Source organism: Mastigoproctus giganteus, chromosome 5 (genome assembly GCF_048544385.1).
Source record: "Mastigoproctus giganteus isolate SK-2022 chromosome 5, ASM4854438v1, whole genome shotgun sequence".
Classification (NCBI taxonomy): Eukaryota; Metazoa; Arthropoda; class Arachnida; order Uropygi; family Thelyphonidae; genus Mastigoproctus; species Mastigoproctus giganteus.
In genome coordinates, this window is record NC_143579.1 from 66,272,142 (window position 1) to 66,285,226 (window position 13,085).

The following is a 13,085-nucleotide window of genomic DNA, read 5'->3' on the forward strand; positions in this document are numbered from 1 at the left end:
TGCTCGTCGTGGACTAATGTTATTAGTGGAGTCCCTCAGGGTTCAGTATTGGGTCCATTATTGTTTTCTGTATTCATAAATGATATTGATGATGGTATATCAAGCTTAATGTTCAAGTTTGCCGACGATACGAAGGTTGGCAGGGTTGTCAAGGACACTACTGACGCTATGCTGCTGCATAGCGTCAGATAAGTGGCAAATGAAGTTTAACATTGACAAATGTAACAAATATGGGAAACAGCAACCCCAGAGCAACATATCAACTCTGTGGTACTACACTGAGAGTGCTAGAGAATGAAAGGGACCTGGGGGTGGTTGTGCAGGCAGATATGAAGTTCTCTGAGCAGTGCAGACGGGCTGCAAGAGTAGCTCATGGTGTATTGTCAATGATATATAGGAATTTTTCTAGCAGGGATAAGGAGGTGATTATTCCCTTGTATAAGGCAATGGTCAGACCACACCTAGAGTACTGTATACAGGCTTGGAGGCCTCATTTCAAGAAGGATATAGAGCTGCTGGAACGAGTACAGAGAAGGGCAACAAGATTAGTGAATGCAACAAAGGGGTGCTCTTACGAAGAAAGGCTTAAGTTTTGCAAATTACAGTGTCTGGAGACTAGGCACCAGCGAGGTGATCTGATAGAGGTGTATAAAGCCTTGAATGGTTTGAGAATGCTCAATGCTGATGGGATTCTTCCTCTTGCTCAGAATAATCACCTGAGAGGGCATAAATTCAAATTGAGGAAAGACAGATGTAGGACAGATCTGCGGAAATTTGCCTTTAGCCAGCGGGTGGTTGGTTGGTTGGTGGAACAGACTTCCATCCCTTGTCGTGGAAGTTGATAGCCTAAGTAAGTTTAAGGCTCAGCTGGACAGGTATTTCGAATGAACAGAGGGGTGAAGTGGAAGTGGTTATTTTTTATTTATTTATTTATTTTTATTTTGTTTTGGCTGATGCTGCATAAGCTTGCTTTCTTGCATCAAATGCCTCTACTAATGCTAATGCTAAAAAGATTAAGAAAAACAGCAAAGAGTTCTTTACTTATGTAAACTGTAGAAGGAAGGGGTTGAATCACATTGGCCCTCTTGATATTGATGGTTTGACTGTTGATGATCCTGCTGAGGTAGCTGACAAACTGATTGAGTATTTCACATTTACATTCAAACATGAGGAGATATTTAGGGAGGGGAATGTCAGAAGTTCATCAAACTCTGGCAGAGAGCTAAATGATTTTGTAATAACTGAGAGCAGTAAAGTGGAGGAGAAATTGTTGAAGTTAAACATAACAAAAGCACCTGGGGTGGATGGGATCTATCCAGTTATATTAAGGAAGGCGGCAAGGGAAGTAAGTAAACCCTCAGCTATAATTATGAGAGCTTCTTCGGACTGAGGGAAGGTCTCCATGGGCTATAGATGTGCAAATATGTCCCCAAATTACAAAGGGGATTAAAGAGTGACGCAAATAGTTACAGACCTGTTAGTTTAACTTCTGTTCCAGGGAAATTAATGGAGTCTCTGGTTAAAGAAGTAATGCAGGACCATCTAGACAAGACTGCAGTTATAGCTCAGACACAGCATGGGTTTGTTAAGGGAATTTCTTGTCTGACCAATTTGATTGGATACTATGAAAACAGTACTGAATATGATGCAGTCAGAAAGAACTGGATGCAAAAAATAATTCTGATATCATATACCTGAATTTTAGGAAAGCTTTTAATACTGTTGCAAATGGAAGACTACTGTACAAATTGGAACAGTATGGCATTAAGGGCAAGTTGCTGCTATGGATAAAGGAATGGTTGAGTAGGAGAAGACAGAGTGGGAATCAATGGACGCTGGTCTTCATGGACTGATGTTATTTATCTCTGATGTTATTTGGTTTTTAGGAGCATTAGCAACTAAGGCCATATTGCTCAGGGATATGCGGTGGTCATTCTCTGACCTTTCCGCATCCTCCATATTTGGTGGTGACGGGCTCGAACCCCGGTCTAATCAAGAAGCGTGTGCTACGCACTGTTGCTCCTTCCCACCTGGCTACGGAGGCGCTCTTCATGGACTAATGTTATTAGTGGAGTCCCTCAGGGTTCAGTGTTGGGCTCATGTTGTTTTGTGTATTTATTAATGATATTGATGAATGTATATGAGGTTTAATGGTATCAGGTTTAATGTACAAGTTTGCAGACGATACGAAGGTTGGCAGAGTTGTTAATGACACTAATGACAGTATGCTACTAAAACGGGATCTAGGAAAATTGAACAGATGGGCTGAGAGGTGGCAACTGCATTTTAACATAGAGAAATGTAAAGCACTGCATATGGGTAGGAGTAACCCCAGAGTGACATATCAACTGTGTTTAATTCAATCAGAGTAGTGGAGAATGAAAAAAGACCTGGAGGTAATTGTGCAGTCAGATATGAAGTTTTCTGAGCAGTGCAGACAGTCTGCAAGAGTAGCTCATGGTGTTTTGTCAATGATATACAGGAATTTTTCTAGCAGGGATAAGGAGGTGATTATCCCCTTGTATAAGGCAATGGTCAGGCCACACCTTGAGTACTGTATATAGGTCTGGAGACCTCATTTTAGGAAGGATGTAGAGCTGCTGGAATGAGTATAGAGAAAGGCAATGAGATTGGTGAATGGAACAAAGGGTTGCTCTTACAAAGAAAGACTTAAAGGCTGCAAATTTCAGTGTCTTTAGACTATGCATCTGAGAGGTGTATAAGGCCTCGAATGGTTTGAGCAAGCTCAATGCCAATGGGATTCTTCCTCTTGCCCAGATTAATCACCTGAGTGGTCATAAATTCAAATTGAGGAAAAGCAGTTGTAGAATAGATGTGTAGAAATTTGCCTTTAGCCAGCAGATGGTTGATTGCTGGAACAAAAGTTCCATCTGTCATTTTGGAATTTAACAGCTTAAATAAATTCACTTCCGAACTAGATAAACATTTGAAAAGAATGGATGGGTGGAATGGGAAGGTTTATTTATTTATTTATTTTTTTGGCTGATACTGTATAAGCTTGCTTTCTTGCATCATATGCCTCTAATAATACTAATACAGTGGGGCCTCAACTTACAATGACATCGACATCCAATATTCTCAAGAACCGACATACTTTCCATACGATTGTTTATTTTAAGGACCAATGATATTTGCAGATACTAATGGCTTTTCGATATAGCTGTAACCATACATCAGTGGAAATTTCAGACATGCGGCTCACGGAACGTCACTCATACGATTGTTCTCAACCAATTAGCATTATTTTTAATTGTTCAACAGATGGCACACAGAACATCACTCGTACAATTGTTTCAGATCTATGACAATATGAAACTTAAAATCTAAATCAACCAGTGACAGTGCTGCATGCTTTGAAGACTTTAAAGCCAGCAAAGGCTGGTTTGAGCACTTCAAAAAAAGGGCAAATATCAAAAATTCTGAAAGGCATGGAGAGGCATCCAGTACTGATAAAAAAGCAACTGAGACCTTTAAAATCGAATTCCAAGAGTTTGCTGATCAAGATTATCTTCCCCACCAGGTTTTTAACATTGACGAAACCAACCTCTTCTGGAAGTGAATGCCCAGGAGAATGTACATCGCTAAGGATGAGGCTAGTTTACCTGGGAATAAGCCTATGAAAGATAGCCTCACTTTCCTGTTGGGTGCCAATGCCTCTTAGATTTTATGCTGAAGCCTTTGCTTGTGTATCATTCTAACACCCCCATTGTATTTAAACAACAAAAGGTCGACAAAGGCATGTTGGGAGTGTTTTGGCGCAGTAACAAGAAGGCCTGGGTTACAGGATATGTCTTCAATGAATGGGAGCTTGAAGTTTTCTATCCTTCAATGAAGAGTTATCTTGAGAAAAATAAGCTTCCTGCGAAGGCTGGATAAGCCAGGCCATGATCCCAACCTTGTTCAATCTCTTGAGGCACAATTTGACTTTGTTCAAGTCAAAAATTTGCCACCCAGCACCACTCTTCTTCAACCAATGGACCAGCAAGTGATTGCAAACTTCAAGAAAACCTACATCATGAAAATATTCGCAAGTTGCTTTGCAGTGACCTCTGATGAAAATGCTGTCACCCTCAAAGATTTTTGGAGGTCGAAGTTTAACATGCTGGATTGTGTGAGGCTGATTGTAAGTTCTTGGAATGATGTTTGCACTAGGTGTTTAAATTTAGCCTTGAAAAACATCTGGCCTTTAATTATCCATAACGTTTACGGATTTGAAGATGATGGTGCTTTGACAAATGATATTGTCACTCTTGATAAATCAATGGGTCTGGAAGTTGGGAAAGAGAATATGTTATGTTGTTGTTATTATTTGGTTTTTTGCAACTAAGGACATATTGCTACGGGGATATGCAGTAGTCATTCCCTGACCTTTCCGCATCCTCCGTATTTGGCGGTCACAGGCTCGACCCACGGTCTAATCAAGAAGCGTGTGCTGCGTACTGCTGCTCCTGCCCACCTGGCTACGATGGTGCCAAAGAAGAGAATGTGGAGGACCTTATTGATGCTCATGGGCATTAGCTAACAACAGAGGAGCTACAAGAGTTGGAAAAAGTTATGGAGAGTGACACTGGAGAGGAAGAGGAAGAAAAAGACAACCAAAAAGTGCCAGCTGAAGACTCATTGCTTGTTGGGAGTGTTTAAGAGAAGTTGTAAAAAAACACCCCGACATTGTAAACACTGAACTCATGATGGGCAAAATTGAAGATTAAGTCATTTCTTACTTCAGAAAGCTACAAAAAAGTCATCAAAAACAGTCTACTTTGGACAGTTTCTTTTCCAGTAGCAACAAAAGACTGAAAAGACACCTGACGCTTGATATAGAGTCCCACCACCACCACTATGCCACCATTGATTTCATCAGCTTTGCACTTCAAGTCTAAGGTAAATTCTAATTTATTGTTTGTTTTTTATTTTAAGATGTTTTATGACTATTTATTAAATAATATTTATAAAATACTAATTTTTAACATGTAAGAAATACCTATTTTATGTGTTGCTGGGGAATGAATTACAGGAAATCAATGTATTATTGGTTTCAACTTACAATATTTTCAACATACAATGGGTTTTGTGGAACAAATTACCATCAGATGCTGGGGTCCCCACTGTAATTAGTTTTCCTTTCACACAAGCATACCTCATCATGTGTAGCACCACCACAGGTGCATGGTTAGAGAATAAAAAAAAAAAAAAAAAAAAAAAAAAAGTTAAATGATTTTTATGAGAGTTACAACAGTCTGAAATTGTGTGCATGATGCTTTGAGTTATAATATGATATTAAGGATCTTAATATCCTTAAGAGGTTCATGAAAACCTCTTAAGGATCGTAAGAGGTTTTCGTAACCTCTACTCAGTAAAACTAGATACGTTTTACTGAGTAGAGGTTATGAAAACAAAACTTAGCTGATAGTTATTTGCACATGGATGATAAACTGCTTAGAAGATATAAACACATGGCAGTACTGTAAAATCAAAGAATAAGGGTTCACAGTTTAATTTAGCCCATTCTAAACTTATTTGGGCATAGGTAATGTTTCATAATTAAGTTGGGTGAGAAAGAGACGCAAGACAGTGAGTGATGAAATTATAGAGAACTAGTAGGGCCTCTGTAATTTCAGCACTAAAAATTGAATCTGGAATCTGGATTGTATCTTTATGAAATACAATTCTTCAGTATATTTCTCTGAACAAGACTCCTTATCTTAAGTTCTACTCTGATAAAACAAGCACAGTTATGCATTTGTTTCTTACAAAGGTGTTGACTGTTATCTTCACTATAATTTAAATTCCTTGGCAAGACAGCTGAAGACTTGTAGCGACATTGGGGAAACGTTTATGTTGTTGACGGTTTAGTTGAGATAACTAAGGATTTACAACTAAGGGGACAAAATACACAAGAAACTATACATTGTGTACAACACTATTCTTATCAGATGAGCGGGTGTGGAGGATGCTTGGAGAAATCCGTTGTTTAAGTGCAGTGCCAACAATGAAGTTCAGAGCAAGAGGTGGAGTTATGGTGTGGCCATGGGAACCATGAATGCTAATATCTTAACATTTTGGACCATTCTATGCTCCCTACAATGAGGCAATACTTTTCTAAAAACCCATGTTTGTTTCACCAGAATAATGCCCCATACAATATTACCATGCTGTTTGAGAATGGTTCATGGATATGAATGTACAAAAGTTGGAGTGGCCAACAGACTCCCAATTTAAACCCTATAGAATACCTACAGGATGAAGTGGAATGCTGGACAAAGGCTAATCCATTCCACATTGATGGTACAACTGATCACCATAGTGGCCTACCATTTGTTAGTGGAAAACACACACACACACACACAATGAATGTGTCTGGTTACTTTTTGCATGGTAGTGTGTATGAAGTACACTTCCATATTCTATTCTTCCTTTCTTCTACATTTCAGAAGGGTAATGTTATTAGTAAACTATACATTCAAAATTTGGAATCTGTCAATGTGTCCTATTTGACCATTCTTCTTTGAACCTCATTGGAGAAATTACACAGAAATAAGATTCACAAAAACAAATTTGCAGGCAATTAGACTAATCTATCAAGATTAGTCCATTTGGCCTTCTGTGGACTATAGCTTTAGTCAAATGTGTAGTCCACTGGTGATTGCCAGTAGAGAAAACATTCTCTAATGGGCCCAAACATAAGACAACTTCATTTGGCCCATACTTAAAATTATGCTCAATATAATCAGATATATAATAATGGTTTGAAGTCAAACACAGTAGGTAGGAGATGCATTTTTACTTGCTTGCATGTTTTGTTCTCTCTACCAAAGAGTTTAGCAATTTGTCTTCAGAACTTTTGCCAATCACTTAGCATTTGAGATCTTCAAACCAGCACATAGCATATCACTCATTCTAACTTTTTAAGTGGTATCAATTCAAAATGAAACATATACTAACAATCCTCTGATGAAACAAATCAGATCCCAACCAATCCAGTTATAAGACAGACAGATAGTATAATGTGTAATTCTGTTCAATCCCAGCTGATTCATTCTGAAATTCAGGAAGAAAAACAACCAATAAATTTGGATATGAATGAAATGAAGATCTTTGTAGTCCTGTTCAGGACTACAAAACCATCAAAAAAAGCCAACTAATACTACCACCAGTGACAAAATATTTGACAAGTTCATAATAATCTAAACTGTGGAAATTAAGATAGTACCTTCCTTCTGGGCTTCTAGTACTAGGCAAGTATGACAAGAAGTGGTCCTTGACAAGGTATGCATTAGACATTCTCATACACCTCAACTTTTTCTTTTTACTTGCAATGACCCTCCACAAGTACTCATTGCTACATTATTCTTAAAGTAAAACATATTTTACTTGATTTCCCTTGTTATCAGCAGAAGAGAAAAGATACCCACATGACCAAGTTGAACTCTTCGCCTTTCAAAAGAAGGACATATGTTTTTTATCTCATTTAATCAGTATATTCATCTTGAAATTTGCTTCATGAACGGGCGCTTCCGTAGCCAGGTGGGAAGGAGCCGCAGTACGTAGCACATGCTTCTTGATTAGACCAGGGTTCGAGCCTGTCACCACCAAATACGGAGGATGCGGAAAGGTCAGGAAATGACCACCGCATATTCCCGGAGCAATATGGCCTTAGTTACTAATGCTCCTAAAAAAACCAAATAACAATAACAAGCTTCATGAACAATATCATCTGATAGCCACATATGGGCATTATAGCCTTTGTGCTAAAATTACCTATATTAATAGCTACTTCTTAATATGAAGTCTGTGCAAAAAATATCCAAATTATGCACATTGTTTAAGGATAAGATTTTTTTTTTTTTTTGATTTGGTAGTTGTTGGCGCATCGGCTTCTGTGGCCATATTGCACCTCCGAAGGTTTTTACAGTACTTTGATCCAAGCCCGAGGCGGGAATCGAACCCGCGACCTTGGGGTTGCCGGGCAGGTACTTTACCCACTCGGCTAGCCCGGTCGGCTTTAAGGATAAGACAAAACATAATATGTTTAGATATATCTCATCTTTATCTTCATGCAGTAAGCTTTTTTCATTTACAGTTTGTTACTGTCAGCTGATAACAATGTTTTTCACCTCATATTACAAAATGTTGGAGTGCACTGAATAGTGTGTGTGTGTTAAATTTTGCTTTAAAATTTGAAAAATTACAAGTGAAAAATATGTGCTTCTTAAAATAGTACATGGGAATTATGCAATGTGCTGTACACAAATTCTCGATGGCACCATCATTTCAAGGGCGGTAGGAAATCTGTCAAAAGTTATCTCCAATCTGGACAGTCCTCAATTTCAACAAATGAAATCTGCCTCAAGTTCAAACTCTGGAGAGTGAAATGAAAATGATTAACTGTTCATGAAATTGCTAAAGGAATTTGTATCTCAGCAAATAATATCATCCATTTTAATAAAAACACCAAACATGACCCATTTCTGCAAAAGTTTGTTCCACAGCTGTTAACAGAGGAACAATGTGAATACCACCAGAAAATCACTTCTAATTTGTTTAAAGACTAATGTGACTTTCTGGTGGTATTGTGTACGGCATGTCTTTTGTATGCAATAAAGAATTCTTCTAATGGTGAGACATTTTTGAAATGTATCATAACTGGAGATGAAATGTAGATTTATGGGTATAATTTCAAAGCCCTTGTCCGGTGGAAGTTCCTTCTTCCCCTTGACCCAAAAACAAAGGCCATGTTGCTGGCAGTTTTTACTTGAAGGGTGTTGTCCACCATGAATAGCTGGGGGGGGGGGGGTAATAAGAGCTCTCTGTTTAAGTTCTGCAATGCCTTTGTGATGCAGTTCAAAGAAAAAGACCAGCAATGTGGAACTACAAAGACTGGTTACTTCACTATGATAATGTGCTGTCCCAGTTATCACTACTTTGTCAGAGTATTTTGGCCAAACACAGACTTTCTCAAGTACAGAAAACCCCATATTCTCTAGATATCGGGGTTTCTGTACTAGAAAGAACAAAGAATGACATTGATTTGATAAACAGTACCGTGCAACGTGTGATAAACAGTACAAACAATAAACAGTAACGTGATGGCTCAGCTTCCAGCGAGTTCAAAATTTACTTTCCAGAAGTGCTTTCAATAGGGGAAAGATTGCTGGGCTAAGTGCATTGCCTCAGAAGGCGATTAAGCTGCCCATCCTTTAAGTGCTTACTGTCACTATATCGTAGTCTAGGTACTTTTTTGAACACACCTCCTGCAATTTATTCTAACTGCAATATTGCTTTTTATATTTCTAGAGATTCCCCATCTTTATTTTCATGAAAAAATTTTCAATAACGTAAGGGATCTTATTACTTTCAACTGTCAATATATGAAATATCAAATTGTAGTTCATCAGCATGTGAGGCAAAACATTTTATTTTGGAGAAGCTTTATTAGCTGGAATTAGTCATTTATGAAATTGAAATATGATCAGTAATGGTGTTATGGTCTCTAAAATCATATATTTCTGAAAAATGTATTTTAATGTTTAGATGGTTAAAAAGTAAAAGACTTCATTCAATCTTTGAAATGTTAGATGCAAACAAACAACACTAAAATAAAATGCCCACAAGCTTTCTTGCTATATTGTGCTTTAGTATCTTTGTTTCCAAAGTAATAACACCATCTTTCAATCATAAGGTTTAGACAACTAGATGAAAATAATAAATTAACTCAAAAATTAAAAGGCAAATAACCATCAAAAATAGGTTATTAAACACTTACTTCTCAGATGTCTTCATAAGCTGCTGAAACTTTGCTTTGGTTTTCAGCTTTATAAATGATTCTCTTGTAGCATATGGGCTAGCTGTAATTAAGCAGCTAGGTTAACCTAAACATATTCACCAAGTTAAAAATATTTAACAAATAACCCAATATAAAAAAAAAACCTCTCATACATCCCATAGTTAATGGCATAACTATCAGAGGTAAGAGATTCACCCTTGTCATTTGTTTCAACAGGTATAACTCAAAATTTGGTATTAGCCACACATCAAGGTAGCTAATATCTTTTGCTGCATAATAAAATAAATAACTAATTAAAAAATAAATAAACCTACAAAAAATAATAACAAAATACACAAATAAAGAAACAATAAATGATCTATACAAGGTGTGACTATTAAATAATGAGACTGCATGTGCAGCCACTATACACCAAGTGCCACCAGTGAAACAAAGGCACAGCAGCTCCCTAGTTGTCTGCCAAGTTACATTCCAATATGCTCATTCACTTTGCAATGAGACAGGTCTTCATTACCTATTGTGTTTTTGCAGAGTCATGGAAAAAAGATTCAATCAACAAATCAACTTCAAATTTTTAACAAAAAAAAAAAGAAAACACTAACCGAAAGTTATGAGTTGTTTTGTCAAGTTTATGGGGATGATACTATGTCAAGAGCTCATATGTTTAAGTGGCATAAAAGATATTTAAAAAGAAGAGGCAGAAAATGATGAATGACCATGCCGCCCAGTATCTATGAAAACTAATGAAAAATTGGTGCACAAGGTAAGGACAATGATTAGAAGTGATTATTGTTTAAGCATTAGAATGATTGCATCAGAGCTCAATATGGGCAAAGAAACAGTTAGACAAATTTTAACTAAAAATTTAGGAAAGTGTGTGCCAAGATGGTGCCAAAAATTTTGAATGAAGATGCTTTGAAAAAATTGAAGATCCAGACTTTCTTAGTATTGTAATTACTTGTGATGAAAGTTGGCTGTTACAGTATGACCCAGAAACTAAAAGACAGTCAATGCAATGGAAGACCAAACAATTTGTCTGACTAAAAAAAGCAAGAATGTCAAAATTAAAAATGAAAACCATGCTTCTTGTTTTCTTTAATATTAAAGGAATTATTAGGACTGAATATGTCCCACCAAATGAAACTATCAATCAAACATATTACACTAAAGTTCTGATAAGGCTGCGTGAAAAAATTTGAAGGGAATAACTTGTAAGGTAAGAAATATTTCATTATATTTATTTTATTGCAAGTCTTGTTATTAAACAGCCACACTTTGTACGTTTCCTACCTCACATAAGTAACTATCCAGCTGACCTTAAAATTTCCCCCAGTTGTCAGCTTCAACTATTCCTTGAGATAACTTATTCCAGAAATTAACATGTTGGCTGAAAGGAAATTTCCTACAATCAAATCTACATCTTCTTTCTCTATACTTTGAATTTATGGCCTCTAGTTCTGGAATCATTTATAATAGTGAGAATTTTGCCTTCATTCATTTTACTATCCCATCTCAGATCTCCTCTAAGGCATCTGGTAGACAGGCTCTATAGCTAACAACATTCAGTCTTTCCTCATATGGGTGTCCCTTTGCAGATCTCACCAAGTGGGTCGTCTTTGGACCCTTTTCAAGGTGCTCAATGACTTTTTTTTTTTTAGGTGCAGTCTCCATACTTGAACTCAGAATTCAAGTGCAGTTTCCATACTTGAACTCAGAATTTCTAAGTGCAGTCCTACAACAGCCTTATGCAGTGAGATTGTGACCTCACTATATCTACAAGCCAATATTTGATAAATCAATGACAGGACATCATGGGCCTTCCTTGCTGCCTACCTACTTTGCTGAGAAAACCATATCATAACTTCCAAACCCCTTTCTTCCTCCACAGTTTTTAATTCAACCTACCAAGTGTATAAGATATTTTGAGGTTTCTATTCCTTAAGTGTAAGACCTTGCATTTTGCTGCATTAAAACATAGCTTTCACTTTTCTGACCATCTCTGAAGTCTATCCAAGACATTCTGCAAGCTTGTTGCTGATAATTAACCACTCTTCCAATCTTTATATCATCCTTTGTATCCCTTGCCTTGTATCCTTTTTTTGATGTCATTTATAAAAATCAGAAAACACAGTGATCCCAAATTAGATTCTCTGGAGACGACACTTCTAACATTAGCCCAATCTGAAGAGTAATATTAATCACAATCTTATGCCTTGCAATCCATCTTAGAATCTTACCCATGATTGCAAGCTTATACAGTAAGCTGCAATGGATTCAGGTATGAGATTATAAGTGCCAGGAAGCAGATCTTTGTGCTAGTAGAAATGGGTATGTTTTTTGGAAATTTTTACTGTCTTTTTGCTTAATTAACATATTAAATTGTGTTATCTTAGCTTCAGTTCTGCAAATTGCAGTGTCTCAAGACTAGGCACCTCCGGGGAGATCTGATTGAGGTGTTTAAAGCCTTGAATGGATTGAGTAAGGTGAATGTTAATGGTATTCTTTCAGTAAGTGAAAGAATACCATTAACACAGGAGGAGGCATAAATTCAAGTTGAAGAAGGATGGTTGTAGGACAGATGTGCAGAAGTTTGCCTTCAGCCAGCAGGTGGTTGATTGTTGGAACAGGCTTCCATCTGTTGTTGTTGTGGAACTGGATGGGTTGAATAAATTCAAAGGAGAACTAGACAAATTCTTGGAGGGGTGAACTGTTTTTCTTTTTTTCTTTTTTTTTTTTGGCTGATGCTATATAATCTTGCTTTCTTACAGATAGACTGAGTCAAATTCTTTGCTAAAATCCAAAAAAACAACACAGAAATTATTTCCTATATCCAGCTCATGAGTAACACTGACAGCTACAGATTTTCTCCTAACAAAGGAAAAATCTATGTAGCCTTCAGAATTCTACTACTGAAGTCAGACTGTGTGGTTGGTAGTTACACACTTCTCCTTCAAAAAACTGCCTTAATGTATTAGTGATACTCTTTCAAAATTACCGAGAATGATCCAACAACCAGAAAACATCCTAGAGGTAGGCTATGGTGGGAGACAGCTCGTTGATATGGAAGGCTGATGAAGAATGAAAAGAATCTGACAGTATAATAGGCAGGTCACATTAGTCAAATGACAATACAGTACAATAATAGTGTGCATCAGACCCTATAATGGATGGGATATAGGAACAGACAATCTCACCAAGTTCCACTCTTGTCAGTTAAAAACAAGCTGATAAGCGTGTAAGTTTACAAGTACAGTGGCTAACTCTAATAAAGGACAAATGA

General features: G+C 37.1%; 1 protein-coding gene across 2 annotated transcripts in view; it reads right to left on the reverse strand.

Moving 5' to 3' along the window:
* Window positions 1–9,820, reverse strand: part of LOC150085456 (jouberin-like) — a 320,291-nt gene extending 310,471 nt beyond the window's left edge. For both annotated transcript variants that reach the window (XM_090373258.1, XM_090373259.1), the window contains exon 1: window positions 9,785–9,820. In XM_090373258.1, coding sequence (XP_090229384.1) covers window positions 9,785–9,801 — 17 coding nt within the window. In that variant the 5' untranslated portion in view covers window positions 9,802–9,820. The remainder of the gene's footprint in view (window positions 1–9,784) is intronic.
* Window positions 9,821–13,085: the final 3,265 nt, after the last annotated feature.